Raw genomic sequence first — 22,227 nt, forward strand, 5'->3', positions numbered from 1 at the left:
AATCTTGTTAATAGTAAAGTCAGGCTGAAAACTCCAGGACTTGCAGGTTGCAAAGGTAAAAGCTCCGGACCTGGACCTATCATGGAAAAAGAACTCAAGAGCATCCCAGCCTGGAAGCTGGACAAGTTCATAGAGGATCACCTCCTTCCGGATACCACCTTTGGTGCTGATGTCAAATTAGCCATCAATATCCTGTGTGATTTCCTGAAGGAGAGATGCTTCCAAGGTGCTGCCCACCCAGTGAGGGTCTCCAAGGTGGTGAAGGTGAGCCCTCTTCAGCCTGAGCTGACCGAAATGGGGTGGGAGAGGACTCTCAAAAGCCAGGCTGTATCCCTGATCCCTCCTCCTCAACTCTGATCACAGCTGGGCGGTGGGTTCTGCCCACTCCCATCCCGGGACCCACATCTGATTTGGAGAAGGAGCCTCAGCTACAGTTTATGTTCCCCACTCCCAGGCCACGCCCATTTCAGAGTCAGGGAAACTGAGGCCCAGATTGGCAAAGCATTGCTGGAGAGTGGCAAGTCAGAGGATTAAACCTTTGTAGCTCTGTATGATGTTGGGGAACATAACTACCTTCTCTATATGCTCAGTGTTCTCAGTCCATGAGCCGGGATTGCAAGGACACATAGACTAAGTCAAATGTGACACAGAGGACAGAACAGGACCCTCCTGCTGTGTGACTGGATTGATGGACCCTCTCTGGGCTCAGTTCTGGGTCTGTCAAATCGAATTTCATGATGATGGCACCTAACTCTCAGGTTCTATGAAGGCTGCAAAAATCAGCCTTCATATTTTATATTCTTGATTGTATTTTTATATTTTTAGTTGTGAGTGGGGGCTCTGTATGCATTACTGCAGGTTCTCTTACGATCAAAGAGTGGGTGTCCGATCCCTTAGAGCTGAGGTTACATAGGTGGCTGTGAGCTGGCCTACTTGGGTCATCCGTAGGAACAGCTGGCACGTTTGACGACTGACCCCCCTCTCCATCTGCAGATGTGACAATGTGTAATGCCCCCTCTCAACAGTGGCTGGTGCTCACGTGTGTTAGTGATGATTCTCAGCATTTGATTTAGGGAGGCTCTTCTCAGTGGAAATTCTTCTTTTTAAAATAATTGTTTTCTAGATGTTGATCACTTTTTAATTACTTTTCAGTTGCTCTATGATTCTATGTGCTATTCCATATTACACTGTTTTATAGTGTCACCCAGTACTATTCCTGACTCATTTCCTTTAGATCCCCAGTACTATTCCTGACTCATTTCCTTTAGATCCCTCCCCTCCCCCACTCCCATAATACTTCCCCATTCTCTCTCTCTCTCTCTCTCTCTCTCTCTCTCTCTCTCTCTCTGTCTGTCTCACACACACACACACACACACACACACACACAGATATAGACTCCACAGATAAACATGGATGTCTGTCCTTCACAGTCTGGTTTACCTTCTGTACCATGAAGAGATCCAGAACCCTCTATTTTCCTGCATGGATCCTGATGTCACTCTTCAGGGCTGACTACTATTCCACTGCATATGTGGCAGCTTGCTCTATCCATCCATCCATCCATCCATCCATCCATCCCCTTCAGTGCTGGATTCTTAGGCTGTCCAGCATCTGGACTGCCCAGCATGGCCTTCCCTGTCCCTTGTCATTCTTATCCTTGTCTTTCAGGGTGGCTCCTCTGGCAAAGGCACCACACTCAAGGGAAAGTCAGACGCTGACCTGGTGGTGTTCCTTAACAATCTCACCAGCTTTGAGGATCAGTTAACCCGACGGGGAGAGTTCATCACAGAGATTAAGAAACGGTTGTATGAGGTCCAGCGTGAGAGACATTTTAGAGTCGAGTTTGAGGTCCAGAATTCATGGTGGCCCAATGCCCGGTCTCTGAGCTTCAAGCTGAGTGCCCCTCACCTTCATCAAGAGGTGGAGTTTGATGTGCTTCCAGCCTTTGATGTCCTGGGTAAGTCAGCCTGCCAGAGAGCCTCAGCTCATCCTTCTGCATGCCTTCATCCTCCCTTCTAGTTCCACCTGTGTGTGTATGCGTGCGTGTGCATGTGTATGTTTCATAAGTGTCCTCTTGTGTGTGGGAGTGTGTATGTGTGTATGCATGTGTGTGTGTATGTGTCTATGTGTGTATGTGTGTGCATGTGTATGTTTGTATGTCTATGTATGTGTGTAAGTGCATGTGTGCATTTTGTAGGTGTTCTCTAGTGTGTGGATGTGTGTATGCATGTGTATGTGTGTGCATATGTGTGTTTTGTAGGTGTTCTCTTGTGTGTGTGTGTGATCCTGAGCCATGGCTAACACATCTCAAGAGTCATCCATATTTTTGAGACCTTGAGGCCTTTTCCCTGATTTCTGGGATCTGTACATGGGTCCTCAAGCTTGTGAGGCAAGCACATTACTGACTGAGCCGTCTCCCCAGACCACACCTTCCATCCCTGAACTGAAAACTCTAATAGTTGAGAAATTCACCTCAAGAGAATATCTCTTTAAAGCTGAGCTGGGGAGGAGAGATTTTAGAAATTTGATTGTGGGGAGAGAGAATCCATCCCAGAAGGACATCAAGTGGTGAGCTGGCTCAGTTAGGGGAGGGAGTCACACTAGATGCTCCCTTAACATACCAGTCCTATTCATGGCTGGCTGTGCATTGTGTCTTCCTAAACATGAGACAGTGTAGACGTCACTGAAAATAACAAACTCATGAGTCTTCTCCCAAAGAATGGGAAGAATGGGAACTTCAGAGCTGGGCAGAAACCTGGGGGTCTGAGGAGGGTTTGTGCCAGATGCAGATCCTCTCAGTGGAGCTCTGTCCCCTTGGTAAATCTGCAGATGCAGCCACCACTGTCCCAACCACCCACATGCACACACATGTTATATCATTACACATTAAAAGATCTTGTCTTTTGACGAAAATCTCAATTATTCAATTTTACCAATAAAGACTTACAAGCCAGATGCTGTGGTAAAAGCCTCCTAGCTCAGGGAGGAAGAGAAAGCACCCAGTTGACCTTCCTCCTCAGCCAGAGTGTTCCAGAATGCATTCCATCTCTCATGCCATCTCAAAAACCCTCTTTCAACCTCTCTTCTTCTTTCTTTGGGTCTGTCTATCCCTCCTCTTGACTCTCTCTTATGCTCTATGGTTTTTGTTTTTTTTTTTCTTAATAATCCCATGTTCACTTCCGGTCAACTGCCTCTTGACCTATGATTGACTTTATTTAATCAGTTTACAATCTTCAAGCAGAAAGTTCCTGGATTAAAGGTGTGTGCAAAGGCTGAGTCACACCACAACTGAAACCAGGTTTTTCCAGTAAACAACTCAATCTCAGGGTTCCCAGCTTGATCAAATATCCTGCAACAATTTTGTACCAGTCCTGACACGCAGTGTGTCTCCAAAATTACAAACTGCCCAAACTCAGGGAACACCTCTGAGAGTACAGTGGGACCTTGGGGAACTTGCAGAATACTTGAGCCTTTACATTCGGGGGACACAGCACCCCCTGTTGGCCACTATGTGAATTGCTGCTATCACCTTAGAGACAGGGGCACTAGCCCTTGGCTTAGGAGAGCCATGGAAACAGTCCAGAGTCTCAGGCAGCAGGGACTGAGAGGGCCAATCTGGTAGTAGGACCAGGGATGCCTGCTGTGGGAAGCTGAAAGAACCCTGCTCAGAGGAGGGGGCTCAGTGGGGTTGACCCAGAAATGAGCCGGGAGGGGGCTCCCCCAGAAACCTGTCTGGGTCATGGACTTCCTCAGCCCCAGCAGCTTTCCAGTGGGGAGGCGGCTCCACCACAGAAGGACTGCCTTGGGAATGGTGGTGTGGGCGACAGCCAAAGAGAGGACCACAGCCCTAGCCCTACACAAGGTGCCACAGGCCATGAGCCGTATTGTAATCTAGACCCTGAAACTGAAAATAAGCCCACGAGGGAGAGACCTCCCTGGTCACTGAGTGACTGGCTTGTCCCAGCTCCAACCGTGAGTGACTTTGCCCTGTGCCAACCTCACAGCCTGATGGTGTAGCCTGCTGCATGGCACACACGTGCACACACTTAAGGCACAGCCTGCTGCCTGACTAGTCTAGTCACGTGTGCACACACACCTATACACACATCTATTCTGTAGCCTGCTGCCCATCAAGTGTACAAGTGTACTGGTAGGACACACACACACACACACACACACACACACACACTGTCATGTCTTGTTCCTGTCAGGAAGTGGGCAAACAAAACCATGTGATATTAAGTCATGTACTACCGAAAATCATGCAGTGAAAACCTAGCGTCTGGGGAGACACCTTAGTGTATGCAATCCATACACAAGATGGGGTAGAGACTCTGCCAGAATGAGACATGATGCACGAATTCAGCAGACCGCTCCACAGTAAACTTTGATACAAGCAGGAGTACACACAGTTGGCAAGAACCATGCAGAAGATACTGGAACCAGACGTGGTTGGCCATTATCTGATGACCATGTAGCTGCCTTGTGTGTCACCACAGTGTACTGGTCCCTGCCACCACTGTCTCCAGGCCTGTGAGGAAGGCACTGGACTAGGACCCATTGGTGACACAGACTCTGTAGTGCACAGCGTGTGTGCAGTCCTGAGGAGTGGTGGGGCAGATGGGCACATGTGGACTGATCCCTGCTGTGGAAAATCTCTGCCTGTTCGATGAACCCCATGGCCATTGACCTTGTCACCTCAGAGAGACTGAAGAACCTCATAGAAGGGCTGAGATGTTAAAATGAATGAAACCTCCTTTACAGGTCATGTTAGCATCTACAGCAAGCCTGATCCCAAAATCTACGCCAATCTCATCAGGAAGTGCCTCGACCTGAAGAAGGAAGGTGAATTCTCTACCTGCTTCACAGAGCTCCAGCGGAACTTCCTGAAGCAGCGCCCAACCAAGGTGAAGAGTCTCATCCGCCTGGTCAAGCACTGGTACCAACTGGTAAGGCATCTGTCGCAGGCTCTGCGGGCCCAGGAAGTAGGAAGGGAATGAAAGAAAGTTGAGAACTGAAGAAAGACATCAAGGGACAGAGACACTGAAGGATGGAGAAGGGACAGGAGAGAGAACTGGGAGGAGGGAGGAGGACTTGGGGAGGAAGGAGGACTCAGGGAGAAGGGAAGACTCAGGGAGGAGGGAGGACTTTCCATGCTTTTTTTTTTTTTTTTTAGCCTTGTGTTCGGTCAACTAACTCACTCTTCAGCTGCATCTAATTTGTCATTCATGTGTGTTGTGGAAATTATTTAAATCCTGGCCAGGGGTTTCAAGCCTGCCTTTGGTTATTGAGCTCCTGGATGAAAGACACACTGACAGCCTGTATACTTTTAATGAGCTTTACTCGGCACAGTAGCTGGGCAGCTGCCTACCCTCCATGCTGTTAGAATCTACTTTCGTATCCATAAGCCAACCTATCACTTACTATCTCTTTCATCTGGACTGTCCTTAGCTCCAACTGGTCAGCCCTCAGGGCCAAACTCTCTTGACTCTTAACCCATGGAGGCCTCCTTTCCCTCCTCAATGTTCTTCCCTCTCCTCCAAGCCCATGAAACCTAAACCCCATCTATGTCTCTTCTACCCTGCTATTGACTGGTGGCATCTTTATTGACCAATCACAAGTAACAGGTGGGCAGGTGGAGGGTCACACAGCTAGTGTCTAAGTGTAGACTCTCTCCTCACTGGGGCAACCAGCTTTGGGGACCTACAACAGAAGACAAACAGCAACAAGGGAACCTGAGACACATGTGTCACTTCAATCCTTAGATTTCTCCCCCTTTTTCTCATTGCCTTTCTCTTCTCAGTGTAAGGAGAAGCTGGGGAAGCCACTCCCCCCACAGTACGCCTTGGAGCTGCTCACAGTCTATGTCTGGGAGCGTGGGAGTAATGTCTCCGAGTTCAACACAGCCCAAGGCTTCCGGACTGTCTTAGAACTGGTCACCAAGTACACACAGCTTCGAATCTACTGGACAAAGTATTATGACTTTCAACACCAGGATGTCTCCAAATACCTGCACACACAGCTCAGAAAAGCCAGGTAGTCTGCCCTGCATGGCTCTGCTCCACATCAGTGCCAGCTGCACTTGTGTGGAAAGGGGGAGGTGGGAGCTCTGTGTCAGTGAAGTGTCTCCTGTACTGAGCACTTTCCTGCAGTCACTTGATTGACAATTGACATGAGGCCCCATAGCCCCGGGAGGGAGGCACAGGTGGGCTCTCCTGTTTGCATGAGGAGACCAAGGCTCTGACATTGTCCAGATCAAGCAGCAAAGGAAGGGAAGTGTGTGGAGTGAGAACTGAAATATTCCAGCATTAATCTAAGTCATAGGGGTTGGGAAGCTGTATATAATAGAGTACTATGTCACCCTAGGGAGTGACATGTCTTCATCCTATGTTGTGTTCAGTTTTCCCATGAGACTGGCTGGTCCAATTCTCCCCAGCTCACAAATCAGAGAGCCTGAGGGAGCTGCCCCAGGACACACAGCTACTAAAGGGTAGAGGATTCGAACCCAGGCCTTCCAGGTCATACCCAAGGATCCCTCCACTCGCTGTTTGCTGTGGGGCAGGGACAAAGGACAAACTTTGGATAGAGATGCTGTGCTGGGCTCCTCCCCCACCCCTGTGCAGTGGTACCTAAGGCGCTGGCCAGCTGCTCAATTCCCTCCCTGAATGTTGCTCTGCAGGCCTGTGATCCTGGACCCGGCTGACCCAACAGGAAACATTGCAGGTTCGAACTCAGAGGGCTGGCGACGACTAGCAGGAGAGGCTGCCACCTGGCTTTGGTACCCATGCTTTAAGAACAGGGATGGTTCCCTTGTGTGCTCCTGGGTTGTTCCGGTGAGACCCTGTCATCATCCTGTTCCCTTGCACACAGCTTTGGTCACTCCATCTATTTGGAGAATATTCTCACTGAGTCATAGTCTTTTACAAAAGGTCCCCAAAACCCCATGGAGGCCAGCTGCTTGTTTTGTTTTACAGCCATTTTAGCACCATTCAGTATTACTAGGGGCTGGCAACATGGCTCAGTGGGTAAAGGCCCTGCCCACACTGAAGACCTGGTTTGATCCCTAGATCCCATATGGTAGAAGGAGAAAAAACAAATCCACCAAGTTGTCCTGTGGCCTTCATCTCTGTGCTGCTACACATGTGGACATGTACGCACACACAATCACAGAAACTCACACAAAACACACTAATGCACATGCACTCACATTTACACAAACTCAAACACTCACACGTACACACAAACACACACTTAGGCAAAACACTGACATACACACACTGGCACACATGGAGAGAGTGTAAAGTACATACAGAACTAAGGACACTGACTCAAGGATGATCATCTAGTGATTGGCGGGGCTTGGATCCCGTGGACTCTGAAGACACTGTCAGGTCCGTGAAGGAGCCTGTCTTCCCCGTCTCATTGTCATGTGACCAATGGGACCCAGTGGGGCTGTGTCATAGCCACAGAGGCACAGAGGCACCTGCACTTGGACCTGTCTCCTCCTGGGGCAGGGTCTGCCTGATGCTAGGAAACTGATGATGTCACGTGTGACCTCAGGGTGGGGATGAACATGGCTGCAGGGTTGTGGGAGAGAAAACTCAGGAGGTCAGGAAGGAAGTGAGAGGGGACCTGAAGGGAGGCAGCTGTGGGAACAGTGGCCTGTAGGGCTGTCCTGCAGCAGAGAGGTGGCAAGGCCACGTCTCCGATTTGGCAGATCTGTTACTGAAAAAGGGGACTGTAGGAGGGACCATATGTACCCGTACAGGACATAGCCATAAAGGTGTCCTAATGGATATCTTTCCAACCTGGAAATGTGCTGGTCCCCTTTCTGAGGAGCTCCAGGTGTCCAGTCACGGTACCCACCCCAGGGCTGGTTTACATCCCCTTCCATGTAGGAATGCAGGCTCCTGACATGATTGTGTCTTTTCATTACAGACGGAGGTTCCTGTACCTTTCGAGCAGGTTAGCTTTTGTTTTTTGTTGTGGTGGGTTTGATGTGGGTTTCTGCTGTGTAGCCCAGGCTGGCCTGATCTCAATAATCTCCTGCCATAGTGCAGGGATGACTGCAGGGTAAGCTTGATGTTCTGACCTTGCCCTGCCTTCCCTCCATCCTCAGGTGGATGAGAACTGGACATGCATCCTGCTGTGAGCAAGTGTGGTCCTGTGAGCCCAGCAGCACCTGCCCAGGTTCTGGAGTCAGGGGCATGTGCAGCTCTGCTGCAGGCCCTTGTCCCAGTGAGGGAGGGCCCCACCTGGGATCAGACTCCATGTTTCTGATGCCTGTCTGCCATGTTTGAATCCTGTCCAAATCACAGACAGCCTTCCTCAACAGATTCAGAAAGGGAGGAAAGAGAACTCCAGCTTGATGTCCATCTGTCCACCTGTTGGGAGGTTCTGTCCAACAATGTCTGATCAACAATAAACTACAGTATGTGCCATAAGGGGGTGTGTGGACTCTGAGGAATGGGCCCTAGAGGTACAGTACAGGTGTGGGTGTGTGGGTGTGTTCATGGTTCAACTAGACACATTTATTGAGCACTTACTGCATACTCTACATGATCCAGACATTCAGCAGTGGTTAGAGCGAAACCAAACTGCTATAGTTTTGAGGTGAGTTGGGTTGGGATCCTTCCAGGTCTCCTCTTACACATAAACCCAAGAGAGGAACCCTTGGTTTCTTCTGTCCGTGTCCCCAAGACAAGATTCTAGCTCTGCCCTATCTGACACAGAAGCTGTTCCCTGGTCACACATGGACATGGAACAGTGAGCCTGTGGCCTGTGCACTCAGGTTAAACTTGGGTGGCTACAACATGCAGGCTGGGGTCCCACGGGTGCGAGGAAAGTAAAAAGTATCTGGGATTTTTGACACATGTGACTGTGAAACATGGACATTGGTGGCAATGACCAGCTTGGATGCACTGAGTTAAATCACAGTGATTGTGGCTTCCTTTCTCTGTTTCTGAGACATGAATTTATGATGTGACACACACTGGCCTAGAACTCACAAGAATCCTCCTGCCTCAGTCTCTCAAGTTCTGGAATCACACACACACACACACACACACACACACACACACACACACACACACAGAGAGAGAGAGAGAGAGAGAGAGAGAGAGAGAGAGAGACAGAGAGACAGAGACTCACAGAGAGAGACAGATAGAGACAGAGAGAGAGAGACAGAAAGAGACTAATGGTTCCACCAAGCACATTTGTGAACTTGTAGTTCATTTCTCAGACTGGAAGGACTCACAGGTGCACTCACCTCATGGACACCTGATCACTAAGCGTTCAAGTCAATGCACAGGACCACCAGCTCCCAAAGCCTTCTCCTGTCACTAACACATACTCTCTGAATATCTCGCTCGCTCTCTCTCTCTCTCTCTCTCTCTCTCTCTCTCTCTCTCTCTCTCTCTCTCTCAGTGTGTGTGTGTGTGTGTGTGTGTGTGTGTGTGTGTGTATGTGTGTCCTTCCAGCCCCTGTTCATTCAGCTTTCACTCAAGTGGACCTCACAAAGAGGAACCCAGTGTCCTGGGTATAAGAAGATGCCCTCCACCACAGAACATGTCACCCTCTGCCTTGTGCTTTATCGGAGCCCTTGGGGGACCCAGTGGTGCTGGTTTATTCTCTCAGTTCTCTTCTCTCAGTCTTGCCCTTTCTGAAATACCCTGAGATACACAGAGAGGGTTTTTAATAAACAATGGCTAGGGCTTCCCAATGTCTCTTGTCAAGCAGAGGGGAATCAATATGTCAGCTTTCATGTACCCCATGTGAAAGCAAGTCCACACGTGATGCGTAATGGCCACATCCTATTTCTCCATTTCCCTTGTGTGGACCTTTGAGAGCCTCCCCAATGATAAGCAGCATGTAGGTTAACAGCAGGATACAGGGATAAGCAAGGGGCAGCCTAAGGGAGGAGCCTCATGGTGGCTGGATCATTTCCATGACAACAGTGATGCAGGGTCTCTCAGAGGGAGAAAGATGTCCACAGCTGACACTTCCATATCAGAGCATCTGACAGCCATTTTGTACAGCACCAAGCTTGCTCCAGACCGGATCTACACAAGAACCCTTTGCCCTAAGGAAGGCGCTTATCCAGGCTGTTCATAAGGGATGCGGCATGGTGCTGACTTACCATGCATCCTGGGCAGGGCAGTGGCAGGGCTTGACAACAGACACTTTGGGTTTCCAAGCCCTGCCTTCAACTTTGACCTTCTGCCATGCCACGGGCCAGTGCTCCCTTCTCTTCAGTGCCCAACCACTCAGTAAGTAGTATATGCCCATTGAGAGGAAGCATTACTCTGTCCACCATGACACCACAGGGTTCTGTTCTCCAGGAAGCCTCTTCATTTACACTCAGTGGTTCCAACTCTGAAACTGGATTTAAGTCAGTCACTTGGGGAGGGACCTGTTGTGACATCCACTGCCCTCAGCCCCATTCAACTCTAGGGTTCCTTCAAATGGTCCACGATGGTTCATCTTCATGGCCAACTTCACTAGCCTCAGACCCCAAATGGAAACACACCTCTGGGTGTGTCTGTGAGCACACTTCCACAAATGTCTGCAGATTGCTTCCCACTGCTCTGTGACAAGCTGTGGCCCACCTCCTCATCTGTGGCGATCTGTCTGGGTTCACACTGGCTACATGGCATTTGGGAAGATCAAATCTCAGGATGGTTTACCAGCTTTTGAGCAGGTTACCGAGCACACGCAGTGGGGGAAAGAAGGGCTCTTGTGTGGGACTCGGGGAAGCTGGTGATCCTCTGAGAGGACTGAAAGCCCCCCTCGCCTCACACTGCATACACATGCTGTCCAAATGCAAGCACGTGGATCCTGAGAGAAGAGAACTGCTTAGCTGTGATGAAGAGCTTGGTGGTTTACTTGGTTCTGACATCAAAGCCACAGGCAACTCAGGGCGATTCCTTTAGCTCAGGCCTCACACATGCTGGGTAAGCACTCTGCCACTGAGCCACACACCCAGGCACAAACTCGCACCCTTTCCCTCTGTCAGACACTAGGCAAGTCCTTCCCTGCTAAGCCATACCCATAGCTGCCATTTTTGATCTTAAAGGTTCTCGTCTTTCCATTCCCCCGTGGAGAAATGGGCTGCAGCATTGCAGATTACACAGGGGACTACATTAGTTTGGGGTAGATGAGGGAAGACGTGATGGGTCCACAGCTTGTCAGGGGGCATGGGGCATTGTTTATTAAAACCCTATGACTCTTGGGGTGTTTCAGGAGAGCAAGACTGGAATCATAGACCAGCATCTAAGATGCTAAGTATAAGGCAGAGTGTGGTTTGTCCTATGGTCCATAGGGCATGCATCCTCTCACACACAGGAACACTGTGGCTCCTGGTCCTCATAGCTGCTGGAGTGATAACTGAAGGAATGGTGGACAGGGAGACTCACCCCTCCTTTGCATGGATTGAGAGAAGATATTGGAGACAGGAGTAGGGTGTGGGGACAGGAACAGGAGTTGGGAGACATTGGCCCTTAGCAGTTTAGTGCATTCTTAGTGAGAAGGGGCCCAAGTACAGACGGCATAAGTGGATATTTTATGGTTAATGTATTTGTGCATTTATAAGACTGTTGGTTTGCCACACTGAACTATGGAACCATTTAGCCTGGATGTGAAGGATGGTGTCTGTGTGTGTGTGTGTGTGTGTGTGTGTGTGTGTGTGTAACTCCAGATTGTAGAAACTTGAGGCAGGTGGTGTTCTGCGAATTCCAGACTAGGGAGGGACATATACGATCCAATTGGAAGAAAGTAAAAGGGAAAGAAAAGGGAAGGAAAGAAAGGAAAGGAAGGAAAGAAAGCAAGGCAGCCAGAGAGAGAGAGAAAGAAAAGCAGGAAGGGAGAAAAAAATTGACTCAGTTTAATTTAAATGCATTTTACTTTAATTCAGTGCTTCAAATCACACACACACACACACACACTCACACACATCTAAGTTTTAAAGTCATAAATTTTAAAGTGCACACCATTTTATTCTTCTGCACTGTGGTGACCCCAGCCTGCATGCTGCAGAAACGGTACACCTCAATGCACACTGGCCAGATTCCCAGGGCTCCAGGGCCACATGTGCTGCTGAACACTTTCGGTGTGGGATGAGGATGCATCCCTCAGAGTACACACACACCCTCAAGGCTCGCTGTTGTTTATTGATGATGCTCAGACTTTTTATTTTTTTTTGGACAGCACCTCTCAACAGCTGGACAGATGGACAGAAAGCTTGAGTTCTCTTTCCTTCAGAGTCTGACTCCCAGAGAGCACTGTTGGAGGGTAAGGCAGAGGACGCAGGCTGTGAGGATGCTGTCCATGGGCAGGCAGGGATCAGAAGCCTGCAGTCTGATCCCAGGTTGGATGCCCCTCACTGGAGCCTAGAGCACCATCCTGTCCTCTAGGTCAAGGTCTTGCAGCAGAGCAGCACATGCCCCTGACTCCGGAGCCTCCTGACCAAGTGCTGGGTGTTCACAGGAAGACACATGCTTTCTCTGGCTGCAATGAAAAACATACAATCATGTCAAGAGCCTGCATTGCTTCCAGGAGGGGGGTGTAAACCAGCCCTGAGGCTGTTTCATGACTGTAAACATGGAAGTCTCAGAAAGAGGGCCAGCACACATGGAGGTTGAAAAGATGGCCGTCAGGACACCTGTGTGACTATGCCCCTTGAGGGTGCATATGGCCCCACAGGAAGGACCTACATTAATAGATCTGCCAAATGGGAGACATGGCCTCGCCACCTCTCTGCTGCAGGACAGCCCTACAGGCCACTGTTCCCATGGCTGCCTCCCTTCAGGTCCCTCTCACTTCCTTCCTGACCTCCTGAGGTTTCTCTCCCATATCCCTGCAGTCATGTTCATCCCCACTCTGAGGTCACACGTGACATCATCTGTTCCCTAGCATCAGGCAGACCCTGCCCCAGGAGGGGACAGATCCAAGTGCAGGTCCCTCTGTGCCTCTGTGGCTGTGACACAGCCCCACTAAGTCCCATTGGCCACATGACAATGAAACAGGAAAGACAGGCGACCTCATGGACCTGACAGTGTCTTCACACTCCACAGGATCCCAACCCTGCCACTCTCTAACGGAGTGTCCCCGAGCCAGTGGATTCAGCTCTAAGAGTTATGTTTCTTCATCTGGGTGCACCTGTGCAGGTATCTGCATATCCACGTGTGTAACAGCACAGGCATAAAGGTCATAGGACAACTTGGGGATTTGTTTTTCTCCTTTTACCATATGGGTTCTAGGGATCAAAGCCAGGTCTTCAGTGTCAGCTGTTTGTTTACCCACTGAGCCATATTGACAGCCCATAATATCTCTGAATGGCACTAAAATAGCTGTAAAACACAGCACACGGTTGGCCTCTACACCAGTGTGGAAACCTTTAGCAAAAGACCACATTTCAATGAGATTATTCTCCAAATAGATGGACTGACAGAGGCTGTGTGCAAGGGGACAGGATGATGACATGGTCTCACCGGCACATCCCAGGAGCCCACGAGGGTATCATCAATGAGCCTAAAGCATGAGTATTTCAGCCAGGCTTTTGCCTCTTCTGCCAGCAAGCGCCAGCCCTCTAAGTTTGAACCAGCCACGTTCCATGTTGGGTCAGCTGGGTCCAAGATCATAGGCCTTCTGCAGAGCAACATTCAGGGAAGAAATTGAGCAGCTGGTCAGCGCCTCAGGTACCACTTGACAGGGACAGAGGAGGAGCCCAGCACAGCATCCCTATTCAAAGTTTGTTTTTTGTCCCTGCCCCACAGTAAACAGCAAGACTGGAGGGATCCTTGGGTATGACCTGGAAGCCCTGGGTTCGAATCCTCTACCCTTTAGTAACTGTGTGTCCTGGGCAGATCCCTCAGGTTCTCTGATCTGTGAGATGGAAAGAGTTGGACCAGCCAGTCTCATGGGAAAACTGAACAAACACAGGACCAGGACATGTCACTCCCTAGGGTGACATAGTACTCTATTAATTACAGGTAATTTGTCCACCACTGGTCTTTGGTGCCTCACAGCTCTTATGATGCTGTAACTGTTGGATAATCTCAATTCCCACTCCATGTCCTCCCATCCTTTGCTGCTTGCTCTGGACAGTGTCAGAGCCTTGGTCTCCTCATCACAGACAAGAGAGCCCTCCCCACCCCCACCTCCCAGGGCTTCAGGGCCTCATGTCAGTCAGGTGACAGTGCCCAGTGCAGGAGATGCTGCATTGACACAGAGCTCCCACCTCCCCCTTCTCACAGGACTGCAGCCTGACACCCACGGGAAGCTGAGCCATGCTGGGACAAGCTACCTGTCTTTTTTGACCTGTGTGTACAGGTAGGCATTGACCCCTTCATTTATAATGTCATAATAAAATGTCCAGTAGATTCGAAGCCTTAAGTACTTAACGACCAGTTCTAATACAGTCCGGAAACCCTGGGCTGTCTGTCCTTCACAGTTGTCTGGAGTCTCAGTTTCCCAGGCATAGACTGTGAGCAGCTCCAGGGCGTACTGTGGTGGCAGTGGCTTCCCAAGCTTCTCCTTACACTGAGAAGAAAAAGGCAAAGAGAAAAACGGGACTCTCAGCTGTTGTGTGGGGGCCACTTCAGACAGGCTCGATTCAGCAGATACCCGATGATGTCTCAGTTAATTAGATTCAGTCTCTGGCCCATCCTGTGCTATACATATGAGCTGATTAGTTCAGATTGACCCCGTGTGCTCCAGAAAGACGACATTCACCAGCAGGTACAGGAGGAATTGGATCAAGACACCACGAGTGACAGCTAGGAGTGAGGGTGGGGGTGGGACATAAGGAGTGCTCACTCACTATGGAAGTGTTGGGAGCCGACTTTAGTAGAAAGCGGCTAGATCAACTTTGCAGCCATCTGGAACCATATACCCTGATGAAAGACTTGGTTGTCAAAAGCCTGTAACAGCTGAAGCACACTCTGATAAATATATTGTTTATCCCACATAGCTTGTTTTGCTGTTTAGTGACCTCAGCTGTATGGTGCATGTGGTAAAGTGTTTTCACCTGTGTTCTCCTGCTTGCCTATATAAATACCTCAGAATTCCCTTCAAAAAGAGACTTGATCACACCCTGTTTTGTCTCCATTCTTCGCGTCTCCTGCCCCAAGAGCCCCACTCTCTCTCTTGACCAGAGCACTTAGCCCCAAAGCGTTGAGGCAGAGAATAAAGGTCTCAACATGGAAGTTTTCTCATGGTCTCTGAAGTAACATGGAGGGGTCCAGAGAGATGGTTCAGGGGTGAAGTGCCTCCCTCCCCATGCAGGGGTGAGAACTAGAGGTCAGACCCCAGCATCTACATAAGTGTCAGGCTCTTGAAGAAGCTGACTCTTATCTCTAGTTTAAGAGGGTGGAGATGGGGCTTCCAGGGGCTGCAGGACTGTCCAGACCTGCTGACCCAGCACACTGAGTGTCATATGTGAGACCCTGACTGATTACACAAGGTGGGGTGTGACTGAGGACCTGCCCTCACGATCTGACCTCCACATCCTTATGCACACACAGAGACATGTGCTCTCACGAATATGTATGCACAACACATACGTTTAAAACATAGACCAGAAAAATACTGAAAATTCATCCATGTAAAGAGGTAATAGATAGAAATGTCAGGAAATAAAAGCGATAGAAAGTGACATGAAGGGTTTGCCAATGAAGGAAATAGGCAGGCAGAGACACAAATGAAACAGCAACTGAGGTACATTGAATTAGACACAGCTGGAGAGAGACTTCATAGATTAGAAAGTGGAGTGGAGGAAATCACTCAGAACAAGCAAGGAAAGTCCTCCCTCCCCATTCCCTGTCCCTCCTACAGCATCATGTCCCTTGCTGTTCCCCCAAACCCTTATATCTCTGGAACCCTCCTAACCACTTTTTCCCCTCCGTTTTTTATTTTCTCACCTTGTGTCATTTTTATTTCTCTTTATCAACCTAACACTGAGTGTGGGATCTGAGAAGGTGGACCCACAAGTGAGGAAATGCCTCCATCAGCCTGGCCTGGAGTCAGGTTTGTGGGGCATGTTCTTGATCAGTGTGGGAGGGCCCAGCCCATTGTGGGCACTGCCTGTCCTGGGCAGGAGGTCCTGAGAGGTTTTTAAAAATCAGACTGATTGCCCAAGGGTATCAGGCAGCCAGCAGAGTTCCTCCATGGCCTCTGCTTCCCTCAGTGATGGAGTGGGATGCAGGGATGTGAGGCAGACAATCCCTTCCCTCCCCAGTTTACTTTCCAGCATCATCTTTACCACAGCCGTCAGAGCAAACGAGGACAGAACTGGTCCTAGGGAGGGGGCCCTGCTGTGACTGACCCGCCATGTTCTCCTGGGGAGGATTGAGGAAGGATGATGGAACTTTGGGTTGGAAAGCTGTTGAGAGCTGAGAGCCTGACAGGCTGTTTGTGGGAACCTGGAAGACAGGAGGGCTGAGAGGCAGGCAGGTGACAGAGGCTGGAGTGAAGTGTCACAGGAAAGCAAGGACCCCATCTGGGCTGCTTGTGTACTATGTTTGCATGAGGAATCAATCAGTGGTTTCTCATCAGCTGGGGCTGAAAATCTGCTCAAAGTAAGCAGAGAATGGCAGGATGGGGCCAAGGATTCTTGGAAGGATTTCCCCAGGGTCAGCAAACAGAAGCCCTGGTCCAGGGGTCCCAAGACTTCATTTCCAGTTATCAGCCACTTCTGGAACTGCAGAGAGGTCTCCCAAGTCACAAGTCCCATGAAACCTGCAGGACTGAAGGGGCCTTGCAAAGCAGTGGAGGCCTGGCACTGGGAGAGGCCAGGAGAAGCCATTGGGGAAGTGTAGCCTCAATGGCAGTGGAGACCCCCAGACACTGGACTTGCCCTGAGCAGGGGACGATTGCCAGGAACAGAGCAATGTGGGAACAGAGCTGATGTGAGCCTGAGACCAGCTGTGTGTGTTGTGGATGGCAGAGCCGGAGAAGCTCAGAGAACTGTGAGTCCCAGATATCAGATACTGAGGTTTTTGCTCTGATTGTGACAGTGACCTGGTTCTTCATTTTTGGAGGCAGAAAGATTTTAACTAGTATTTCAAATATTATATGAACCCAAAACTGAGATAATAATCTTCTCAAGTGTTGAAATATTTTTTAAACTGTATTTTTAAAGATTGTCTTAGTAAAAAGTCAAGAAAGCAAAGGTTCTGGGTCAACAGAGGAGTGTGTGTGAGAGCATCAATTTGAAAGTGGGTTATTTGTGAAAGTGAGTTTTTGCCAACTAGACATAAGCTAGGATCATTGAACAGGAGGTGCCCTTAATCAAGACAGTTCCTCAATCAGTCTGGTTTAGGGTAGTCTGTGTGGACAGGTTCTTGTTCAGTGATGGATGTGGTTGGTGCCATGCCTGAGTGTCTGTGCTGTATAAGAAAGCAATCTGAGTGACCCATGGAGATGAAGGCAGTGAGCAGAATTCCTCCCTGGTCTCTGCTTCAGTCACTGTGCTGACTTCCCTCAGTGATGCCCTGTGACTGGGATGTGTAGCCAAGTAAGACCTTTTCTTCCCAAGGCACTCTGGGTCATGTGATAATGCTATCATGTCAATAGACAGCAAGCTAGACTAGACCTCTTCTCGGGCCTGCATCCACATTCTCTACACACAGGGTCCACAGTGTCTGGGCCAGATGCCTTACCAGTTGATACCAGTGCTTGACCAGACGGATGAGGTTCTTCACCTCGGGTGGACGTTTCCACAGGAAATTTTGCTGGAGCTCCACAAAGCAAATGGAGTACTTGCCCTCCTTGTTCAGGATGTTGCACTCACGGATGAGTTGGGCGTACATTTTGTTGTAGATTTCATAGTCAACTTCCTCTTTCTCTCTCACTTCATCTACAAAGGAAGTTTCAGTCATGTTTAGACTCAACCCTGCTCTGAGGATCTCCCTTCTCTTTGGGGTCACAATCGCTCTCTATGGGGTTCAGTGAACAAGGCAGAGTTTGTCCGCAGCAAGCATCACTCCCCAAACAGCCACGCGCCCACCACACCTCTCAAATGTGCACAGGAATTGGGCCTGGAAAGTCTGTGCCACCAACTGTTCCTAGTAGGATGCCTTACTCCCAGGCCTGGAGGAAACAGCACACTGTGGTCACTCACAAGAGAGCTACACAGTCATCTGATAATGGCCAACCATGTGCTGGTGTACCATGTAGAATTCTACCTCAGTTGTCTATCTTATCTTGTGCATACAGTCTCTATGCTATTTTGAGATGATGGGTGGGTTGTGTGCCCATGGATGGGGCAAACACATATTCAGAGGGCACAAGAGGAGATGAGGCGTCTTCCTTTATAGTTTGTCACCCCCTCCCTTTGCAGCAGGGTCTCTCTGTGAACATGGACCTTGACTGGCTTCCACCAGGCAGCAGAGATTCTTCTGTCAAAGTGTTGCACTTCCTAAGCTTAGGTGGCTGTTGGGGATTCAAACTCAGGTCCTTGTGCTTGTGCAGCAGTCGCCCTTATCCACTAGCTGTCTCCCCAGCAGTGTGTGTTTGCAGTTCTCGAATCTCTGTAGCACCTAACTTAATGCCATGTGTTGTTGATTGTCCAGTTCCTAAGAGTTTTAGGATATAGTGGTGGTGTCTGTGTGCCCTGTGAACTTTTATAATGGACAGGGAGCAGGCTATGGAATTCATGTGTATGTGGCTATGTGTAGATTGTGTGCACATTTGAATCATCTAGGAGGCTGCAGGTGTGTGGCCATGGTTGCAGCAGGCCACACCATCAGGCTTTGATGCTGGCACAGACCCAAATCACTCACTGATGGAGCTGGAAAAAAGTCTAGTCTCTTAGTGACCCAGAAAGTTCTCAAGAGTTTATTTACTAGTTTAGGACCCAGCACACAGTAGGTCTCATTTGCTAAGTCTCCTGGGTGAGGGCTGTGGTCCTCTTGGGTGTCATCCACACAAGCATTCCCAAGGCAGTGCTTCTACTATAGAGTTCCTGTCCCACTGGAAAGCTGCCTCAGGCTGGGCAAGTCCATGAGCAACACCGGCTTCTGGGGGAGCCCCCTCACAGCTCATTTCTAAGTCACCCCCACTGAGCCCCCTCCACCCAGCAGGCTTCTAAGCCTCTTGCAGTTTCCCATAGCAGGCTGCCCTGGTCCTACACCCAGGCTGGACCTCTCAGTCCCTGCTGCCTGAGACTCTGGACTGTTTGCATGGCTCTCCTAAGCCAAGGGCTAGTGGCCCTGTCTTGAAGTAAATAGCAGCAGTTCACATGGTGGCCAAGAGGGGGTGATGTGTTTTCCAAATATAAAACCTCAAGTATTCCACAAGCTCCCCAAGCCCATTCCATGGGTGTTCCTGCTTGTTCTTGTGTGGAGTTTCAAAATTTGTAGCTTTCAGGACTCACTGTATGTCAGGAGTGATATGAAATACTAGTTTACAGGATCATTAAAATGAATTAAATCACATGTGTGTGCATGAGGAAATTGTGTGTGCTGAGTTTCCCGTTTTCCAGAGGGGGCAGAGCTCCTCTGGGAATTTCTGCATACTGCATACCTGCCCCCATCCTCCTCAAGCCTACACAGACACCTAGGCCTCTGTACCGGGCTGAGGTTTCTCATTCTTTGATAGAAGATGCAACAGATGTTAAGTTTTAGCTGTATCTCTTGTCCCACTCTTAGAGACACAGGGTTCCCAATCTCAGTCATGTGGAGATCTGTCCACCATGCTGACCTTCTGTAGGGTATATCCCCAGGGGCTGGGCAAATGGCGCTGTGAGTAAAGGGCTCCTTAGAGAAGTACGAGGACCCCAAATCATATCATGAGCACCCCCATTAGAAGCTGTGGTTGAGGGGTATGAGGGTCCAGACTGACATCACAGTACAGGGGAAGTAGAGACAGGAGAGTCCCTCCGGCTCACATCTGACCAGATAGGTTGACATGAAGCTGGCATATCCACCTTTCTCAAAACAAATAAAAAAAACTTAACTGGATTGTAGGGGTTGGAGGAAGCCCAGTGTATCCTGACTATGAGTATAATTGTTTACAGCTGGAGACTCATAGCCTACAGACACATTTAGGAGACTAGGTAACCCCTCCCTCAGCCCTGTGCTGTACCTAATAGGCATGCGAAGGCTCCAGGTGCCAGAGATGGTGGGTTCAGCTCCATCAGAGCACACACCCCACCTGACCCCAGCTCCTTACTGCAAGAGCCACGAAGGTGAGGCAGCAAACTCCAGGTCAACTTCTCAACCAAAATAGGCTCCTATGTAACCGACATCCAAGGCTGGCCTCTGGCCATTACCCACACATGCAAACATGTGCACAGACATCAGCAAACATGTGAACAACCCCTTTCCCCTACACACAGGGATAGAAATGGAAGAGCGAATTCAGGCATGAGGAAGGGCAGGCAGAGGCTCCACTGCTGGCTGACTTACACAGGGCATCATAGGCTGGCTGCACATCAAATTTCACCTCCTGCTGGAACTGAGGGTAGCTCAGCTTGAAGCTCAGGGACCTGGAGTTGGGCTGCTCTGAGCTCTGGACCTCAAACTTCTCTCTCAATTGTTTCTCGTGTTGCAACTGGCACAGGTGTTTCCCGATTTCTTTAATGAACTCTTCCTGTCTCCTGAACTGATCCTCAAAGCTTTTGAGATTGTTAAACAATACCACTAGGTCCACCTCTGACCTGCCCTTGAGCACGGTGTATTCATTGTAGGAGCCACCCTGAAAGACAAGGATGAGAATGACAAAGGACAGGGAGAGCCATGCTCGGCAGTACAAATGCTGAACAGAGTGGGAGTCCATCACCAAGAGTGATCCTTGGATGGAGAAAGCTGACCCCTGTGTAGTGGAATTCTATTCAGCCCTGAAGAGTGAATTTGGATCTGTAGGAAAATAGATGGTCCTGGACCTCCTTGTGATACAGGAGATAAGCCAGACTCAGAATGATGAACATCCTTTTTTAAAATCCATTTTTAATCTAGATTTGTGTGTGTGTGTACATGGGTGATGGAAAGCGACTCTCTGGGAGAGATCAGATTCAAGTACAAGAGTGGGTTAGAGGAGACTGAGTAAATTACCATGGATGTGTGAAATTGTTGTCATAATCCCTCTTATTAACAGAGCTTTTAAAGGAATGCACCATGTCTATCATACAGGAAGAACATCTGTAACAATTTTAACATTTACTGTGAGACCTTTTAGTATCAAGGAAACTGATTTCTCAAAAAGTAAAAAACTTGAGAAAATAACAAGTGATATGCAGAGGTCCTCCTTAAATAAAAACCTGAGCACAATCACTAACACACTCGCAGCCCTGACATAGATGGGTGGACTTTACAACACGACATTTCTGCAGACTTCACAGTGACTGAGGGAGGGACTGTCATCATAAAGTCCCATTTGACAGATGGGAACTTGGGCAATGAGGTTCCATCAGTCCAGTCATCCAGCAGGTGGGGTCTCTGTTCTGTTCTCTGCCCTGTGCCATAGCTGGGGTATACATGAGGACACTGGGCACAGAGCAGGTAGGTAACTCACTCTCCTCTAAGGACTGCAGTCTGGCTTCTGAGAGTCCTCTCCCACCCCATCCTGGTCAGCTCAGGATAATGGTACTCACCATCACAACCCTGGAGACCCTCACAGGGTCTTCGGCACCTTGGAAGCATCTCTTTTCCAGAAAAGCACTTATGAAGTCGATGTCTGCTCTGATCTCAGTAATGAAGGTGGTGTCACCAAGAAGGTGATCCTTTATAAACTTGTCCAGCTCCCAAGCCGGAGTGCTGCTGAGATCCATGGGAGCGCTGCTTTGATCCTCTGCCATCCTAAGGCCAGGAATGTTTGCTGACTGCAGCCTTGCCTCAGGAGTCAGCTGCCCCTTATATCCATAGCTGGCTCCTCTTCCCTGGAAGGGCGGGGCTATGCAAATCCGATCTCTGCACCTGCCACCTCTGGCTCCTGGGCTCCCTGACTCTCTGGGGTTTTTTCCTGCAGCCATTTCTTTGGATTGTCAAACCCTCATCACAGCAGGCTGTGGACCAGGAGGCCTGAAGCATCCCAAACAGGTTCTGTTGTTCTTCCTTCTTAGTCTTGAACTTGTACTAAAGAAAAACCCTTTGATAGTTTCCTAGATTGTTAACAACAGAACACACACACACACACACACACACACACTTCAGTAAAACATGAAGAGCAATTGAGTGAACTTCAGGCACCAGTTTCAGCACAGCTGTTCTGGGTTTGTCACAGGTGACTGG

General features: G+C 49.3%; 2 protein-coding genes across 3 annotated transcripts; one reads left to right on the forward strand and one right to left on the reverse strand.

The window, feature by feature from the left end:
• Positions 1-11: 11 nt before the first annotated feature.
• On the forward strand, positions 12-8,445 carry LOC143437700 (2'-5'-oligoadenylate synthase 1A). The gene is made up of 7 exons (XM_076922659.1): positions 12-264; positions 1,670-1,958; positions 4,766-4,950; positions 5,805-6,037; positions 6,681-6,834; positions 7,940-7,966; positions 8,121-8,445. The coding sequence occupies exons 1-7, from the start codon at positions 82-84 to the stop codon at positions 8,151-8,153; spliced, it is 1,104 nt and encodes a 367-aa protein (XP_076778774.1). The 5' UTR covers positions 12-81; the 3' UTR covers positions 8,154-8,445.
• A 3,394-nt stretch (positions 8,446-11,839) lies between these two features.
• On the reverse strand, positions 11,840-21,809 carry LOC143437698 (inactive 2'-5' oligoadenylate synthetase 1C-like). 2 transcript variants are annotated; one of them, XM_076922656.1, is made up of 6 exons: positions 21,591-21,809; positions 20,407-20,695; positions 17,659-17,855; positions 14,304-14,539; positions 13,489-13,645; positions 11,840-12,505 (listed from the first exon to the last, which is right to left on the reverse strand). In XM_076922656.1, exons 1-6 carry the CDS (start codon positions 21,792-21,794, stop codon positions 12,479-12,481), a joined length of 1,110 nt encoding a protein of 369 aa, XP_076778771.1. In that variant the 5' UTR covers positions 21,795-21,809; the 3' UTR covers positions 11,840-12,478. The 2 variants fall into 2 exon arrangements, with proteins under 2 accessions (XP_076778771.1, XP_076778770.1); XM_076922655.1 differs by lacking the exon at positions 11,840-12,505 and having other exon boundaries at positions 12,868-13,645.
• Between the last annotated feature and the right edge of the window lie 418 nt (positions 21,810-22,227).

This window comes from Arvicanthis niloticus, chromosome 24 (assembly GCF_011762505.2).
Source record: "Arvicanthis niloticus isolate mArvNil1 chromosome 24, mArvNil1.pat.X, whole genome shotgun sequence".
Taxonomy (NCBI): Eukaryota; Metazoa; Chordata; class Mammalia; order Rodentia; family Muridae; genus Arvicanthis; species Arvicanthis niloticus.

Bases quoted from the DNA above. Each gene is read 5' to 3' on its own strand.
- LOC143437700 (XM_076922659.1), top strand. From the start codon at position 82: ATGGAAAAAGAACTCAAGAGCATCCCAGCCTGGAAGCTGGACAAGTTC. The intron at 1,959-4,765 runs GTAAGTCAGCCT...CCTCCTTTACAG, and splicing joins TCCAGCCTTTGATGTCCTGG to GTCATGTTAGCATCTACAGC. The intron at 4,951-5,804 runs GTAAGGCATCTG...TTCTCTTCTCAG, and splicing joins TCAAGCACTGGTACCAACTG to TGTAAGGAGAAGCTGGGGAA.
- LOC143437698 (XM_076922655.1), bottom strand. From the start codon at position 21,794: ATGGCAGAGGATCAAAGCAGCGCTCCCATGGATCTCAGCAGCACTCCG. The intron at 20,696-21,590 runs GTGAGTACCATT...CTTGTCTTTCAG, and splicing joins GGGTCTCCAGGGTTGTGATG to GGTGGCTCCTACAATGAATA. The intron at 13,646-14,303 runs GTAGCTTGTCCC...GTTGCTCTGCAG, and splicing joins ACACAGGTCAAAAAAGACAG to AAGGCCTATGATCTTGGACC.